Here is a 17,210-nt window from a genome sequence, read left to right on the forward strand (position 1 = left end):
TTTTCTGCTAAACTTCAAATTCTTCGATCTGATAATGGTGGGGAATATGATAATGCACAATTTCACAAATACTTTCAGGAACATGGTTTGCATCATGAGACATCTTGTTCTCAAACACCGCAACAGAACGGTGTTGCAGAGCGCAAGAATAGACACATCTTGGAAATCACTCGAGCTCTCTTGACTGTTGCTTATGTCCCTAAGCGATTTTGGCCAGATGCAGTAATGACTGCTGTATACTTAATGAACCGATTGCCATCACGAGTTTTGCACTACAAAACCCCTCTTCAAGTTCTCGCACAACATGTGACATTACCATCAGTTCTAATGCTTCCTCCAAGAAAGTTTGGTTGTGTTACATATGTTCATCTACACAAGAATCAACGGACAAAGCTTGATCCATGTGCTGTCCGTTGTGTTTTTCTTGGCTATGCAGCTCACAAGAAAGGATACCGATGTTATGATCCAGCTACAAGGCGACTCTATACCACCATGGATGTCACCTTCATTGAATCGGAGAATTTCTTCACTTCTCAATCTTCCCGCTCCTCTCTTCAGGGGGAGATGATGAGTGAAGAGCAGAATTGGGAAAATTGGCCAGGCTTCGAAGAAACTTCAAATGATATAAGGGAGGTTCAGCCAAGAGAACCAATGGCAATACTGATAGATCAAAGAGGAGAAGTTGAAAATGTTGATCATGTCGAAGCAGAGATCGAACAACAACCAACAAGAGTAGATCAAAATGGAGAAGTTACGGAAATTGAAAGTGAACAACCCTTCCATGACTTGACAGTACCACAATTAGACCAATCTCCGGAGAATATTCCTGAGGTACAAGTTCTAAACTCTCCTCACAATATTTTTGCTGGCTATAAACTACCTTTCAGGCATAACCGCGGGCAACCACCAAACCGTTATTCACCCGATCATGGAACGAGCAAGTCAAAGTACCCAATTGCCAACCATATCTCAACTCAAAAATTGTCTGAACCTCTCAAGGCATTGGTTCATAAATTATCTGCAGATGGTGTTCCTGATACAGTGAGTGAAGCTATGAATAATCCCAAATGGATCCAAGCGATAGAGGAAGAGATGAAAGCATTACAGAAAAATGATACTTGGGCGCTTGTGCCATTGCCTGAGGGGAAGAAAACTGTGGGATGTCGATGGGTGTTCTCTATCAAACACAAAGCAGATGGATCAGTTGAAAGATATAAAGCAAGGCTCGTTGCGAAGGGATATACTCAGACATATGGGGTAGATTATCAAGAAACTTTCTCACCTGTAGCAAAATTAAATACTGTGAGAGTACTAATCTCTCTTGCTGCAAACTTGGACTGGCCGTTGCACCAATTTGACGTCAAAATGCCTTTCTCCATGGGGATCTTGAAGAGGAGGTGTACATGGACATTCCACCGGGTTTTGTTTCTTCGACACAGGGGAAGGAAGTTTGCAAGTTACAAAAGGCGTTATACGGATTGAAACAGTCTCCTAGAGCATGGTTTGGACGATTTAGCCTTGCCATGAGAAAGCACGGTTTCAAGCAAAGTAATTCAGATCATACTCTCTTCTTGAAGCACCAACGGGGGAAGGTAACAGCTCTAATAATCTATGTTGATGATATGATAATTACAGGAAATGACGAGGAAGAAATCTCTAAATTACAAGAGCATTTAGCAACTGAATTTGAGATGAAAAATCTTGGAGGGTTGAAGTATTTTTTGGGGATTGAAGTAGCTCGATCAAAACGAGGCATATTTCTATCCCAAAGGAAGTACGTGCTTGACTTGTTGTCTGAAACAGGAATGCTTGATTGTAGACCTGCTGATACACCAGTTGTTCAAAACCATGGCTTGGGAGAATTTCCTAACCAGACCCCTACCAATAAAGAAAGGTATCAACGCCTTGTGGGAAAGCTGATATACTTATCTCACACACGACCTGATATTTCTTATGCGGTGAGCTTGGTGAGTCAATTCATGCATTGTCCTAGCGAAGATCATATGAGTGCAGTGGTTCGTATTTTACGGTACTTGAAGTCTTCTCCAAGAAGAGGACTGATGTTCACGAAAAACCAACATCTGCACATTGACGGCTATACGGACGCAGACTGGGCAGGGAACATTACTGACAGAAAATCTACATCGGGCTACTTCACATTTGTGGGAGGCAATCTGGTCACTTGGAGGAGTAAAAAACAGAAGGTAGTTGCTTTATCTAGTGCAGAGGCTGAGTTTAGAGGCATGGCTAAAGGATTGTGTGAGCTACTTTGGTTAAAAAGATTATTAGAGGAAATTGAGTGTTCATCTCAGGATACAATGAACCTGTTTTGTGATAATAAGGCAGCCATAGCAATCGCGCACAACCCAGTTCAACATGACCGCACCAAACATGTTGAAGTGGATCGGCATTTTATCAAGCAGAAGCTTGAAGACAAGGTCATTCAATTTCCTTTTGTGAAGTCAGAAGATCAACTAACAGATATTCTTACAAAGGCTGTCTCTAGCAAAATATTTCACAACTCACTTGACAAATTGGGCATTGATGATATCTATGCACCAATTTGAGGGGGAGTATTGACGTGAGTTGTTGAAGGAGTAATTATAGAAATAAAAATATTCTAGTTACCAAGTTAGTTTTATTTGATTGTAAATCATCCAAGATTGTAGCCTAGATTAGTGTGATTAGTTTCTTCTAAATTAACTTCATGTACAGGTTATATATAGCCCTCATCTGCTGTATCTTTTATATATAGAAGAATACCATTTTTTCTTCTCCTCAACAGTTTCCATATCATTTTCTCGATTTTAACAAGTCTTTTTAAAATAACGTACTAATGTGTGGAATATTTGTATATCAATTTTTTATGAAAATAAATTCTACATCCCAACTGTGTTAGTGTCATTTACCATCCCCGTATGTGCAACATGAAGCGACAATGAAGGTTGTAGCAATGATTTGTCGAATTTTGAATAGCGAGAATAAAGAAAATACAAAGCATTTCCTATCTCCCAACTTTGCTGCAAGATATGTTGTAAGAATTATACATTCATTTTCTTGTTTTATGTAGGTTGCTTTAATCTAATGCATGTTTTGTATTTTTCATAACAGTTTGATGTGAAAAATAAGATGGGAGAAAGTGCTAACACAATTAATAATGAAACCATAAAATGAAGTCAGAGAAAATGTCTATCGATCTATGGATCATTGATAGTTTCATTAGGCAATTGGTTTATGTTGTTTTCGAAATTTGTCTAATTTAAGATTGTATTAGTTGAGAAAAGTCACAGTATTAGTTCAGAAAAGTCATTGTATTAGTCCATTTGATTAATAACATTGTAAGCATGAGAAATATATTTTGAAATTATGCTTGATTATGAACATTGTAAGCATGAGAGACACATTCTGAAATTATGTTGGATTATGTCAGCTTGCCTTTAGGGTTATTCTATATAAAGTTTTTCATTATGTGAATTACGTTAAGTTGGCAGGGGGATAGTAGTTCAAACAAGGAATTGCTCCCAAAGTGGAAATTCTATCCTAATTGCCTTTTTTTCTATTTATAGTAGGTAATCTTTTTGTTTGAAATCTGAATATGATGTTTCCTTCCCAAATTTAATAGTATGATGAATAGTATAGATGTTGTTATCATTCTAAGTTCATGTGAAGGAAAAGGCAAGGAAAATAAATAATAAAAATAATAAATTAATTTCACATATTTTTAAAATTTGTTTAATTAATCTTCCATTTAACACCAATAAAGGCAAGTTTAAAATCAAATATTTAACACCTAATATTAATTATTTTAACGAACAAAAATTTTACAAGAGCACCTAAACCTGAAGTTAAACAAAAACACTAACCATAATATATTTTAAAATGAGATCTCTAACCTATAGAATTAATTTTATTGACATATGGATAAATAGACATCACATAAATAAATAATATAATTAAAAAAACACGAATTAATGGAATCAATTTTCTAAATAAACTTACGTTATAAAAATGAAATCTAAGCATAAAATGAATTAAACACTAATTAAAGCCAATCTAAACTTAAATTCTTAACACACATGATCAATTATTTTAACAAATTAAAATTTTACCTTAACCACAAATTAAATTAAAAAACTACCTGAGACTAAATTTCTAACCTATAAAATTAAACTCATAATCAAATGGATAAGTTGATGACACAGACAAATAAATATGAATAAAATAAAATATGAATGAAACGAAATACAAACTCAATGAATTAAGTAATTTTTTTTAATAAACTTACGTTAGTAAAATAAATTCAGGCTTAACAAACATTTTTATCACTAATTAAGACAAGTTTAAAATATAACACTTAACACATAAAAATCAATCATTTCAACAAACCATAATTTTAACTAAACCTAAAGCCAATTCAAACCACCTTCAATAGATTTTTTTATTTTTATTTTAAACTGAATTTTTAACCCATAGGTTCAATCTCATTAATAAATAAATAAGTTACAAAGTATTAGATTAGTAGCAAATAAATAAATAAACAACTAATAATTAAATGAATCAAAACTAAATTAAATAAATATCAAACTAAATTTTTTTTCTTAAAGTATAATTGCATAAAAAAATTATGTTTTTCGAATTTAATATAATAAATCAAAAACTAACCCTAAACACAATTGTCATGTTGCCATATTAAAACGAAACAAATATATGCTGGCATTAGTAATAAAAGTCAATCCACTTACCTATTATAATAATAATTCCACTAAAGAAAAATATCCAAACTTGCCCTATTACACAAACCTAAATAACAATTCTAGTCTTTAAACTCAGGCTATTGTATCAAAATCAATACATGTCGGAACTTGTAAAAGTCAAACCACTTACCATTATAATAATATTTCCACTTTAAAAAAATATCCAAACTTGCACTGTTACATGAAACACATGCTGCCATATATATATATAAAATGACTCACCTAGCTTACCAAAATAACAGTATGTAGATATTTTCTCCAATATGTTCAGGAACCAAGGTGTTCTAGTATGCGTTTTCAGTGATGCGTGGGTGGATGGGCGTCAATAGGTCCAAATGGTTCTGTTGGTGAGTTCAAACGACCGCTTCTCTATTCTCAAATCTCCTTGCACTGATCCTTTCACACAATCTCTCTCGCTTGTGATGATCTCTGGAAGCAATAGCAGTCCCCTGATCTAAATAAAAATCAGCAGCAGCAGTAGTCCGCTCCTCCCTTTCCTTCTTTCTTAATCACGCCCTTCCGCTCTGAAAAATTCCTTCTAGATCCCTTCAAACAAAATGGCATCCTTCCCTTTGAAAAATTCCTTGCATAGATCCAAAACGACAGCTCTCTCTCATGCTCTCAAAGCTCGCTCTTTCAATCCCTTCAAACAACCCATCTCATGCTCTCAAAACTCTCTTCAGATTGTCTCAAACAGCAACTCCTTACGTTCCGAAAACGTGGACTGATCTTTGTTCGAACAGCAGCCTATGATCTTTTCAACATTCCTGTTGATCTCTTTCCAAATGGCCGCCTCTAATCCCCTCCATTTTTCATTCGATGATCCCCCTTCTAGACTTCGTGCGGCATGATAAAAAAAAATCGAAGTCACAGCCGTCAAATGATCAAAATGGTCTCCTCCTCAATCCGGTGATGAGAAAATATATCTATACAAGCGTCAGCAGCCCGCTCCTCTTTTTTTAAAAAAAAAAACTCTTCTCTTCCTCTGTATTTTCCCCACATAACTGTCCTCATTCATTCCCATGAGCATTCTCTTCTGAGCCGCTGAATGTGCTCTCTTTATATGTCGGGAATCACCTCCTCAAGCCATCTTGATCCCTTCCCATAAGCGTCCCTCTTTGACCAGCCGAATATACCTTTCCTATGCGGCTCAGAATTTCACTTCATTCTAACACAACTCTCTTTTCCGTCCATGTACACACTTCATCTTCTTATTTTCATTTACCAAAACCAACTTTGGTAATTTTCCTTCTATCAAAGGTTTGGGTATTCTCTCAAAAGTCAATAGGAGCCCGTTTCCTCATGCACAATAAAAATAAAAAATAAAAAATAAATAAAATTATGAGATTGAAGATAAAAATAAAATAAAAGAGGATAAAAAGAACAAGATTATTCAATTAAAAATTAGTTAAGCAATCTCGAGCATATATGAAGTCGAAACAATTCAAGTGGTTAAAAGTCAACATTGGTTTCACTAAAGTTTGAAGAAATGATTAAATAAGTAAATAAGAAAATATGAATAAATAGATGAAAAGTATAATACATAAATAAATAAATAAATATTAGACATATTCAATAAAAAGAAATTAAACTAATGCAACATATAATAATAATCAAAGTGTCAAACTCGAACCACCAAAAATTAAAAAACTCCTTTCATGCAATCATAAAATAAAATAAAAAAACAAAAAAAAATACATATAATAATGATATAAAATAAATCAAAACTCACTTAATATTAAAATTAATCAATAAAATAAATGAATAAAGAAAAAACGAGAAAACAAATCTAAGTGAAACTAAACCTAGAAAAGTGTCTAAATGGACCTAAGGTTCTGCCTAATGGGCCAAGTGCACCTAGATGGGCCTAAAGTGCCTAAGTGGACCTAAGTTGGTTAGGTGAGCCTAGGGTGCCTAAATGGGCTTAGGGTGTCTAAGTGGGCCTAAAGTGCTTAAGTGAGTCTAAGTCTAAATTAGGGCTGTCAATAGTCACAATGGGGTTAAATGAATCCCTCAACCCAAGTCCCCGAGGTGGCTTAAAAAAGATAGGTCACGCGAGTAGTAATGAGCCACCAGGGAATTGTTATAAAGGACATGTGGTAGGAGGACAAAATAGAGGGTCTACAGTTTGCTTGACATAATGCAACTGAATTGTGTATCCTATATACTATTATAATTACATTTTATAGCACACTCGATTAATTAATATTATAAGCAACTTGCATCATGGAATGAATGACAACTAATGCACTATATATCACTTACCAATAATTATTTTACAAACTATACCTCATTCCACTTCTACTCTTCAAGCCCATTTTAGTACATAAATACAAGCATAATCATAACTATGGGATAACATCATATGCATATCCTTATCATCATCCAACTGTTGAAATGTAGATGGATCAAACTCAAGGTTATAATAAAATGTGTATCCTTTTGGATTAATATACAACCGTTTACATGCCTTTAAAACAAAATCATTAGATGACACCCCTCGTCCAACATATATGTCTTTTTGTTGCCCACCCTTATATTGTGTTTATTTATCTTTTCTAGGTACAATCTCCCCTCCTTCGTGAAGGTAATCATAAATGGAATTTCTCAAATCCATTTATCAATAGAGAAGTAGATTTTCTTTCATTGATAATCAAATCAACCTATTTCACAATATTACAACCAAAACAACAAACACAAAACAAGCAAATGAAAATCGTAATCAATTGGGAAATATTTTATATCATAAAGAACAATAGTTGTTGTACATTAGACATGTTACGAATATACCAAAATAACCCACAACTACCCAATTTTGTAAGAAATTTTAAATTTTTAAAATTATATCTTATTGTAATGTATCATAATGTTATTGTATTTATATTGTAATTGTAATATATTTTTATTATACCTACGTATTTTTTTATAAAAAGAAATTAATTTTATAGATGTCTATTTATACATCATTGCAAAAATATAATTATAGATAAAGAAAAAACTAATTAAGACATTCAAAATGAATTTTGGTCTATCACTTTCTAATACTATTAAGTTTCATGACTTTTTAGTATTAATTAAATTGATTTTTGAGTTTTAAAATATTTTTAAAAATTAATAAATTTTATAAATGAAAATAATTTGATTTGGAATTTATTTTGTAAATAAAAAATTTTAATAAATTAAAAAAAAGTATAAAAACATGTGTAATTTAAAGGAATATCATGTTTGAAGATATTTTGTATCATGGTAGAGAAAGAAGAATAATGATATCACGTTTAGTTTTATACTTTTATTTACTTTTATGATTTTTTTTTTAATTTTTCTATATTTTTTCTTTGTTTTTAAAATTAATGAAAACTGCGTGTAGTTATTTTTTAAAAATAATTATCTATTTCACCTTATTTTTAAAAACTGCGAACAGAAAGCAATGCTAAATCAGATTTCTACTTTTAAAAATAAAAAGTTATTTTTAAATTGGACGACCAAACAGATTCTAATTAACAGAAGAAAGAGTGAGGTGAGGCCAGATGATGAGATTTAAAAGCAAAAAATGATAATTGGCTACAAATCTCTGTATGGACAAATGGCAGGAACTTGGAGGCATGCAGCGCATGTGAGGCGCGTGGCAGCTAGCGTGGCCTACTCTTGGCATCCTATTTCAAGATAGAGGTCTCACCACCCTCTCCCTTCATTCCTCATATATATCACAGCATCTTCCCACAGGGATTCACAAGAGAGGAAGATTAATTAATCAAGAGGGAGTATATGATGCAATCTTACAAGGAGAAGATAAGCAACATGGCCAGCGTGGCCAAGGAGCACATCACCATCTGCAAGGCCAGAGCTCAGGAGAAGGTACGCTCATTTTCTCTTTGGATTATAATCTAAGATCAATAGTGAGAGAAAGGCTGGGAAAATGTGAAGGAAAATATATTTATAAAGATGGCTTGGTTGTGATGGAATATTGCAGGCAGAGAAAGCAATGGCGAGGACAAAGGAGGAGAAAGAGATAGCCAAGGAGCGTAGGAAGGCCAAAGAGGCTCAAGCCAAGATGCAGTTGCATGCAGAGAAGGCGGAGCACGCCGCCCGCAAACTCAACGCCAAGCACTCACATCTTCACACGACTCACACCCACCAAGGCTACAATCAGCCTGCTGCTGGGGCCACAGCTCCGATGTACCCTCAGCCTCAGCCTGTTGTTGGAGCCACTACCGCCCCAACCTATCCTCCTTCAACGCATCCTCCTCCAGAGGCCAAGTATTTCTAGAGTTTAATTGAGGTTTGAGATCATGTGTATCAGTATATGTGAAGTGGAGTAGGTGTACTCTGAGCCAACTAACTTATGGTTAAATCTCTGTATTCCGTGTGCATCTCTTTAGCAAGGCTATTCAGAGAGATATATTACTAGTTGCAAAAGTTCAGTAATTGTTTCATTACATATGGTACTGTAATAAATGGATGGTACTGTAATAAATGGAGATTCAAAGCTAAAAACCACGGTATAGAGTTTGATCATTGGTAGGTGTAATAGCCCAAATCTGAAAGCAGAAAGAGGCCTAGCCCCACACTATTGAAAATAAGTGGGTGTAATAAAATATGGTTCCCTAGAAAAATAGAGAGCCACTAAAAGAAGTCCGTTTCTCCAAAGGCAAAGAACCAAAGAGAACTATTAAACGGCCATCTTCATCAATCCAAAAAAGCAAAGGCAAACAGCCTAGTATTGACCATTGAAACTCGGTGGCCATTGTGTTGATTTTCTGCTAAATCTAGGGGGAGGTCGACTGGTCTTAGAGCTCAGGTGACTAATTATGGCAATTGAATCCTGGTGGGCGGTGGCTGAGCTTCTGTAACTGTGATGAAATCTTCCTCCTCGGGACCTCACCTACTGGTAATAATTATGAACATTTATTTCTTTTAATCATCGCCACTCTGCTTGGCATGTTATCGAAAGATAACTTAATGGCACTAGAATGATATAGACTGACCCAAAGTTAAATGTATACATTTCTCTCTTAGTATCTCAACAATTTTCTACAGGCCCCAGCTCAGGGATGTTCATGTCTTCTAACAGACAAACAAACTAGATCCTTGAAGGCCCATTTAAAAGAACCCTCATATGGCCGAGATTGGTAGAATGGGGTGTACATGATTGTATAATTGATACCACAAGGAGAGAGCACACGTCAATCTCAAAAGAATAAAAGCTCATAACATACGTATGCTATAAACTAAAAGATTACTTTCTTCAGAAAGGTCCGTCATACCCACATCAATCTACCTTGAAATTCTAGTCCCTGTTGGATTTTCCCATCAAGGGACATTTTCTGGTTCCTCACTTTGGCTGCTCGGTTCCGGTAATTCACTTGAAACCTTGGTAATGGCCTGCGATGATCTTCTGCACTAGATGATGTGTCTGGTGAGACTTCATCGATGAACTCATCTGCCACATCCCCATCTTCATCTACTCTCAGACGCTTTGCATACCATTTTAATCCCTGAAGCCATGCACACATGAAGAAAATATTTACTACTAAAAGCAGAAACCTTAACATTAATAGAGATAGTGCAAATCATAAGAGCTGCCACTGGTTAGTTGAAAGAATTTACAGTTCAATCATGAAACCAAGAATTAGAGATTGAAACTAGCCACCAACATTTTACCAGAAGTTACCATTCGTTAAGTGATGGGAGTCCTGAAAAAGATTAAATTAGGAAAACTATGATACATTATGGTTGAACATTCTAATTTGTTTAACAAAATCATGAGTAAGAAAGCACACACCCCCACCTGTACAAAACGGAAAAGAGAGAGAAAGAGAGAGAACACTGTAGCACCTACATAATAATATAGTGCTACCTGATGAAACATAATATAGATCTTCCAATGCAGATTATTCAGAGGTGTTATACATTAAGCAAGGGTGTCAAAACGTCAGTTTCACTACATACAAGAAAGATTGACCATAAATTGGTTCTTAAATGTAGGATGCAACATTATATAGAACTTCTCATGAGAAAGGTTATTCAACGGTTAAGGGACATAAAATAAGTGTATTAAAAAATAAATTTAACTATCAGCTATTACGAAGTTCTGTTAGATGATGAATGGAAAGATTTAGGAAGAAACAAAACCTCCATATAATGTTATCCAATTTCTAGAGCCTACGCAAAAGAACTGCAAACTCTTAAGATTATTTTGTTAGTGTTTGGGCAGATATCTAGACTTAAGTTCAATCTTGACAAGAGTACCTTCTCTGGAGAGAACCTAAAGGCTTGTGTTTTTTGGAATCCAGTGATTGAGTGAATCTCACGAAGATTAGATGGATGGAAAAAGGTCTATTTATCATTAGGTTGAAAGAATAACTCTTATCCATTCCTACCTATTTCCTATCCTTGTTCAAGTTTCCCACTGCAATGGTTGTAAAAGTTGAGAAATTGCAAAGGGATTTTCTTTAATTAGGGGCTAGGGAGATCAAGAGAGACCATCTTATTTATTGGGTTTAGTGTGTAAGCCTAAGGTGGAAAGGGGATTGGGGATTAGGGATTAGGGATTGGGGATTGGGAAGATTTCTCTAAGGAATCATGCTCTATTAAGGAAATGGATATGGAGGTTTCCTAGGGAGAGTTTTGCTCTATAGCACCAGGTTATTCTAAGCAGATATGGGACACATACTCATGAATGGGATGTTAACACTTTAGTCAAGTGGTCACACGCCCATGGAAGGCTATTCCATAGGTATTTTAGGATTTTACCAAGTACATTCGGTTTGTGGTGAGAGATGGGGAGAGAATCCGTTTTTTAGAAGACTTGTGGTAGAGAAATCAACCTTTGGGTTCTCAATTTTCAAGACTATCAAGAATGGTCACAATTAGAAACCTTCCTATTTCACCAATTCTTGGGTCTACTTATACCTTATCTTGGAACTTTAATTTCTATTATAACCTTTTTGATTTTTAGATAGAAGATTTAAAAAGACTCATGTCCTCTCTTGCTCATTTGCACTTATCCCCATCCGTTCTAGATGCGAGAGCTTGGTCTTTATCTTCTTCAGATTTATTTACAATAGAGTCTTTCTTTTTAGTCTTATCCCACCATTCTAATCCAACTCCTTTTTTCCCTACTAATTTTATTTGGAAATCTCAAGTCTCTTTTAAGGTCAAGTCCTTTGTTTGGTTAGTGGCACACAAGAACGTAAACAATAATGACATGCTACAATTGAAAAGATCCGAAAAAACCCTCAGTCCTAATATCTGTAAGTTGTGTATGGAGTATAGAGAATCAGTAGATCATCTCTTTTTACATTGTCCTTTGGCATTAGGCTATGGTATAGATTATTTAGATTAGCCAAGATGGATTGGGTTCCCCCGAAGAGTATTTGTGACATGATGATCATTTCATATGAGGGATTGGGAAGCTCCATGCCCTAGTATTGTGGCAAACCGCTTGTATTGCACTAATTTGGGTTGTGTGGTAGGAAAGAAATGCTAGGCTTTTTTAGGACAAGGCAAGGACTTCAGAGGTTCTTTGGGATACCATTCATTTCCTTAACTTTCTTTTGAGCCTCTTGCACCACAACTTTTAAGGGCATTCCCCCTTAATGTGGTTCAACTTGATTGGTTAGCACTCTATAGTTCTAAGAGTAAGGCTTAGTAAGGAGAGGTTGCTTTTTGTATTTACCATATGATTTATGGTTTTTAATATTCCTTATGTTCAGCTTCTATTTGTGGGAGGATTCATCATCCTTCTATTGTACTTCTTAATTCCTAGTTCAATATATCACATTGTTGTTTCTCATAAATAAATAAATAAAAGCCTATGATAGGATTACCATAGAATTATAATGTAGGGATTCTTTTTTTAAAAGAGAAAGAAGCATTTATTAGATATATTAATGCATTGAAAGCAAATAAGATTAAGTAATAACTAGCATAAGAATAATTGAAGGAGTGAATTTTCAATCACAAAAGGCATGCATCAATGATCTGTCTTAAGCTGTTGTCTTAGTGCTTTGTTCATGGATACATTTATCAAACACACATAGGCTGTGCAGTGACAATATAGTTGGCAAAATTAGAGCAGGAGCTAATGTAAGAGTTATGGAAGGATACTTCAAAATCCAACAAAGTTGAATAACCAATGGAATGTAAGTAAAATGGGGGAGTATAAATGAAGGTAAAACCAGGAGTCTAAAACTAGAAAAAGTCAAAATTGATGATTAGGCTGCTATTTCATTTGCTTGAATTTATTATCCATAAGGGGAGAATAAAGAGGAAGTTCTCCATAAAATTAGAGTGGAATTGATGAAATGCTGGAGTGTTCTCTTATCATAGAACACCAGAACAAATTAAAAGAAATAAATAAATAAATAAATACAAATACACACACATAGATATACATATATAAATTACTCCCACAAGCCCATGTATGCTTTTATGGTACAAATGTTGGGGACCCAGGAGAAACATGCTCAAATAAATGAGTATAATGGAAATAAGAATGCCATTAAAAAAAAATTGAATGTCCTAGTAAGAGGTCATAGATGACAACAGTTTAGATGCTTATCTGAGATAGGACAAGCAAAATGTCTTAAACACGAAATGACAATACACTTTAGAAAACAAAATCAATCTAAAGAAGAAACCTTTTTATGAACTTGAGATGGGGAAAAAAACTCTTTGAAATCTTATTCAGTTAATTGTCCTTCCAAACTATGCATTCATCAAGGTATCTTTCTTACCTTGCAAGCCAAGAAGATCAATCAGATACAGAAAAAAGAAAAGAGAAAAAATTAAAAAATATATATATATAGAGAGAGAGAGAGAGACAATGCCACAGCCTCCAATCCTTCGTCAAATCCACCAATACATCCATAAGTGAAATATTGGCAATTCTAGCTCTAACCCTGCACCACTCAAAACGAAGAATTTAAGGAAAAACAGCTTATCAGAATGCTCCACCTCTTCAAAAATTTGGTAATTTTGCTATTGTGCTCTCTCAAGGCACACCAAAACAAGCAAAGAGGGGATAACTCCCATACTTTCCTCGGCCTCTTGCCCATTCCTGTACCAAGCCACCCTAACAAGAAGCTCTCTCAAACTGACCGCAGGAACAACCATCGAAACCAACAAGGAGAGCAAAAGGTCCCAAAAGGAGGCAAGCCATTCATCTTCAATCACTCATCCCTTTTTTGTTCCATTTTCAAAGTGAAATAACTACTACTATGCGACTATGTTATTTTACTTCAAGGCCAAATATTTGAATTTCACTGGCATGAATGTTTAGTTCTTGCTAGTATAGAATGCTGATTCTGTTTCAGTTCATGCAAAAACCATAAAGTACCCATACAAGTACACTAGGACATAAAGAGACAAAAAAGGTAATTTAATTATATTCAAGTACCCATGATCGTCCTGACACGATCAAAGTCAGAAAATGATCTGGATGTTACACATTGGGTCCTGGTTTGTGGTCATGGTCGTGCCTGTACACATGTGCATGCGCATGAGAGAGAGAGAGAGAGAGAGAGAAAGAAGGGGGGGTTGTTGGAGGGGTTCCCATGCAGTTGCTGAAGAACTATAGAAACATGGTTTTGGACTTGTAGTAGAATCCATGTTATGCAATATGCTGATTCAGTGATTCTCTCTCCCTCAGCTTTTTTTATGATTTTTGCATAATATAACAAGTGAGATTGTATAGGTTGAGTGGAGTGACAGTTTCTTTTTCCCTTTTTTTTTTTTTTTGATAGGTAAATAAAAATGATATTGAAAAGGGCCAAAAAAGGGCGCACCAAAGTACATACGATGTATATAACAGTTACCAAAAAGCACCAAAAAAAGAAAAGGGAAAACAAAAAACTACTCCCTCCTTCAAACCAAACCCAACTAATCAATGAAATCAAATAAAGACATTGAGCTTTTGCCTATAACAGTTTCATCACACAAAAATATATAACTGAGGTCAAGATCAATGATCATTGTGAATTTCCATGGTGACGAGTGACAAAGGAAGCAGTGCCAGCAATGTGGATTCCAATATAGAGGGCTCGGATTATTTCCTATCTGCTGTAAGGTCCAGATGGCAACATTACTTAAATATGACTAATTTACTTTCTTTTTTTTTTTAATTTACTTCTTACTTTGATTTTCAGTTCCTTTTTCTTTAGCTAAAACAGAATTGGTGTTCTACAATAACAAGACTTAGCATTAGTTCAATGCAAGTAAGTATTAGGCCTTTAAGTAAAATGATAAGGCAGCATATTTCTCACAGTGGCACAGCATCGTTTATTTAGTCTAGGAATGAAATGGAAAAGTAATGACAGTCAAGAACTTTTTTTTGATAAGCAATGACAGGTCAAGATCTATGGGCTGGCTAAGTATAGTTTCTCCATTAAGAAGAGCAATTAAACCACAAAATGTTACTAAGATTCTTTTTTCATAGGCAACATGACTAATGAATTTGGCAAGACAACCTAACACTCTAAATGCATTCCTTAAAAGTAATCTCACAAACCAATGGACCATAGAAGACGAAAGGTCTAAAAACAATGAAATGGGACTAATTCAGTAATAGCAGATTGTGCATCTCCTTTTACATTGATAGGGAGCTTGTTCGTCATTCTTTTGGCAACTGCTCAGCAACTAGAGACAAATTTATGAAAGCACCGTTATTTTTGTTGTTCCTTGCATAAGAAGGAATAGGTACTCAAGAATGTTATGTGCCAGACTTGTTCCGATCATATATGAAGACAACAGTTTATATTACCACAAGTTATCACTTGCGTCACCAAGTGGCAGGAAACCAAGAGAATTAGTCATAGTAATTAATAAATAAACACACACAAAGACATATAAGAAAACATGCACTACTTTGTAGTTATAATCATGGGATGAAGAAGATATTGAAACAATTTGTTCAGGGGGAAGAAAATTTATTATCTGGCATTACTTCGGATTGCTTTACCACTGTGTTTGCCAGCATCAGGGATGCACACCCTTTTGTCTGGCACTCCTATTAGTATTACAACTATTGATTGGAGGTTTGCAGCCAATAATAGGAGGGTCCATGTATCTATAGTCAGCTGAAAATATTTACCAAGTCAATGAATTTCTTAAAAAAACAGTAGTAACTTCATGCAAATATCTCCTAACACCTTATTTCACCAAACAAATTTCCATAGCCTTAACCCTCAACCCTTTACCAAAATAGTGGGAAAGGGTTCCATATTTAACATGAGCTCCAAATCCAAAGCCATAAGAAGCTCCGTATTTGCACTAAAATATTCCATTCCTCTCTCTTCTCTGAAACATCACCAAAAATTCTTCCATGACACATGCTCAGAGCTAAATTTTTAATATGAAAGCCCCTAGCTGCTATCCTTAGGGCTAATAAAAGAGTTCAAATTTATGAGTTTGATTGGAAAGTTCAACATCATATAATCCAACTGATTCCACTTTTGATCAATAATCTAGAAAAATTCAACTTAATATTTCAACTAGAAGTAGCATTTTATAAAAAACACTCAACATGAAAAAAAAAAACTCAAGATTTTGAAACCAGAACAAGTAAAGAAACGGGAGAGCGAATAAACCTGGACTCCACCCTCTCCAGATGTGCAGGGGACGAGAAGAGGGCCTCTTTCGATGACGACCTGGGCGGGGACGCTGAAGCCTTTACGAGGAAGGCGAGTATCCTCAACTTCCACTTCCTCTCTGCTAGTGCGATCGCGAACGACATCGTTTTCATCGTCTACGTCCCTGGTTTCGTGAGGTTCATCTTTAGTAAACCCTAGAATGCCCGCGATCCTTCTCAGAAACCCCATCTCCTGCGGAAAAAGATGCGGATCTTTCTAGAGAGAGAAAGGCGGGATGAGAGACCCTTGCTCCGCCCAACTGGCTTCTGTCCGTAGGGCTCTGTTTGCTTTGGTGGAAAGTTAACAAACCTTTAAGGCCTGTTTGGGTTCCCCATTTTCTGGATGAAGGTTTTCTTGAAATTGCCTTTGTCTTTAATAGAAATTTAAAAATCACCATATAAATGTAACTTCATTTTATTTTCCTAACAATCTGAATTTTTTATTTTTTTAACTTTCGATGAACAACAAGAAGCTCTGAAAGAGTCAAGCCTAGAAGGCCTACTCTAAGTTTCTTTAATGAAAATTCTATATTCATTATTTTTCTCTTTCTTTTCTTCCTAAGAATGGTTTGCCACTTCATCAATGTGAATAATAATAATAATAATTATTATTATTATTATTATAAAAGTGGTTAAAGGTGATGATTCTAATTAATTTATTACATAATAGAAGATAATTATCAAGCAAAAATAGGTTTTGACTCACTCATTTAAAAAAATAAAAAAAAATTGACTTTTATAAATCAATCGGATCTTTATCAATTTAAAAATATATTAAAATACATATATTTTTTCATAAATCAGATAATTATTTTATGACACACCCA

General features: G+C 34.9%; 2 protein-coding genes across 2 annotated transcripts; one reads left to right on the plus strand and one right to left on the minus strand.

Annotated features, from left to right (window-relative positions):
• Nucleotides 1-8,381: 8,381 nt before the first annotated feature.
• LOC117933928 (late embryogenesis abundant protein 18) lies at nt 8,382-9,124 on the plus strand. The gene is made up of 2 exons (XM_034855516.1): nt 8,382-8,609; nt 8,725-9,124. Exons 1-2 carry the CDS (start codon nt 8,520-8,522, stop codon nt 9,019-9,021), a joined length of 387 nt encoding a protein of 128 aa, XP_034711407.1. The 5' UTR covers nt 8,382-8,519; the 3' UTR covers nt 9,022-9,124.
• A 582-nt stretch (nt 9,125-9,706) lies between these two features.
• LOC117933920 lies at nt 9,707-16,665 on the minus strand. The gene is made up of 2 exons (XM_034855508.1): nt 16,343-16,665; nt 9,707-10,249 (listed from the first exon to the last, which is right to left on the minus strand). The coding sequence occupies exons 1-2, from the start codon at nt 16,571-16,573 to the stop codon at nt 10,013-10,015; spliced, it is 468 nt and encodes a 155-aa protein (XP_034711399.1). The 5' UTR covers nt 16,574-16,665; the 3' UTR covers nt 9,707-10,012.
• Nucleotides 16,666-17,210: the final 545 nt, after the last annotated feature.

The sequence above is a fragment of the Vitis riparia genome, chromosome 2 (assembly GCF_004353265.1).
Source record: "Vitis riparia cultivar Riparia Gloire de Montpellier isolate 1030 chromosome 2, EGFV_Vit.rip_1.0, whole genome shotgun sequence".
NCBI classification, from domain to species: domain Eukaryota; kingdom Viridiplantae; phylum Streptophyta; class Magnoliopsida; order Vitales; family Vitaceae; genus Vitis; species Vitis riparia.

What these genes read in the sequence shown, in the direction of transcription:
- LOC117933920 (XM_034855508.1), bottom strand. Translation starts at nt 16,573, where the DNA reads ATGGGGTTTCTGAGAAGGATCGCGGGCATTCTAGGGTTTACTAAAGAT. An exon ending in CTGGAGAGGGTGGAGTCCAG is followed by an intron (nt 10,250 to 16,342) that starts GTTTATTCGCTC and finishes GCATGGCTTCAG; the next exon opens with GGATTAAAATGGTATGCAAA.
- LOC117933928 (XM_034855516.1), top strand. Translation starts at nt 8,520, where the DNA reads ATGATGCAATCTTACAAGGAGAAGATAAGCAACATGGCCAGCGTGGCC. An exon ending in AGGCCAGAGCTCAGGAGAAG is followed by an intron (nt 8,610 to 8,724) that starts GTACGCTCATTT and finishes GGAATATTGCAG; the next exon opens with GCAGAGAAAGCAATGGCGAG.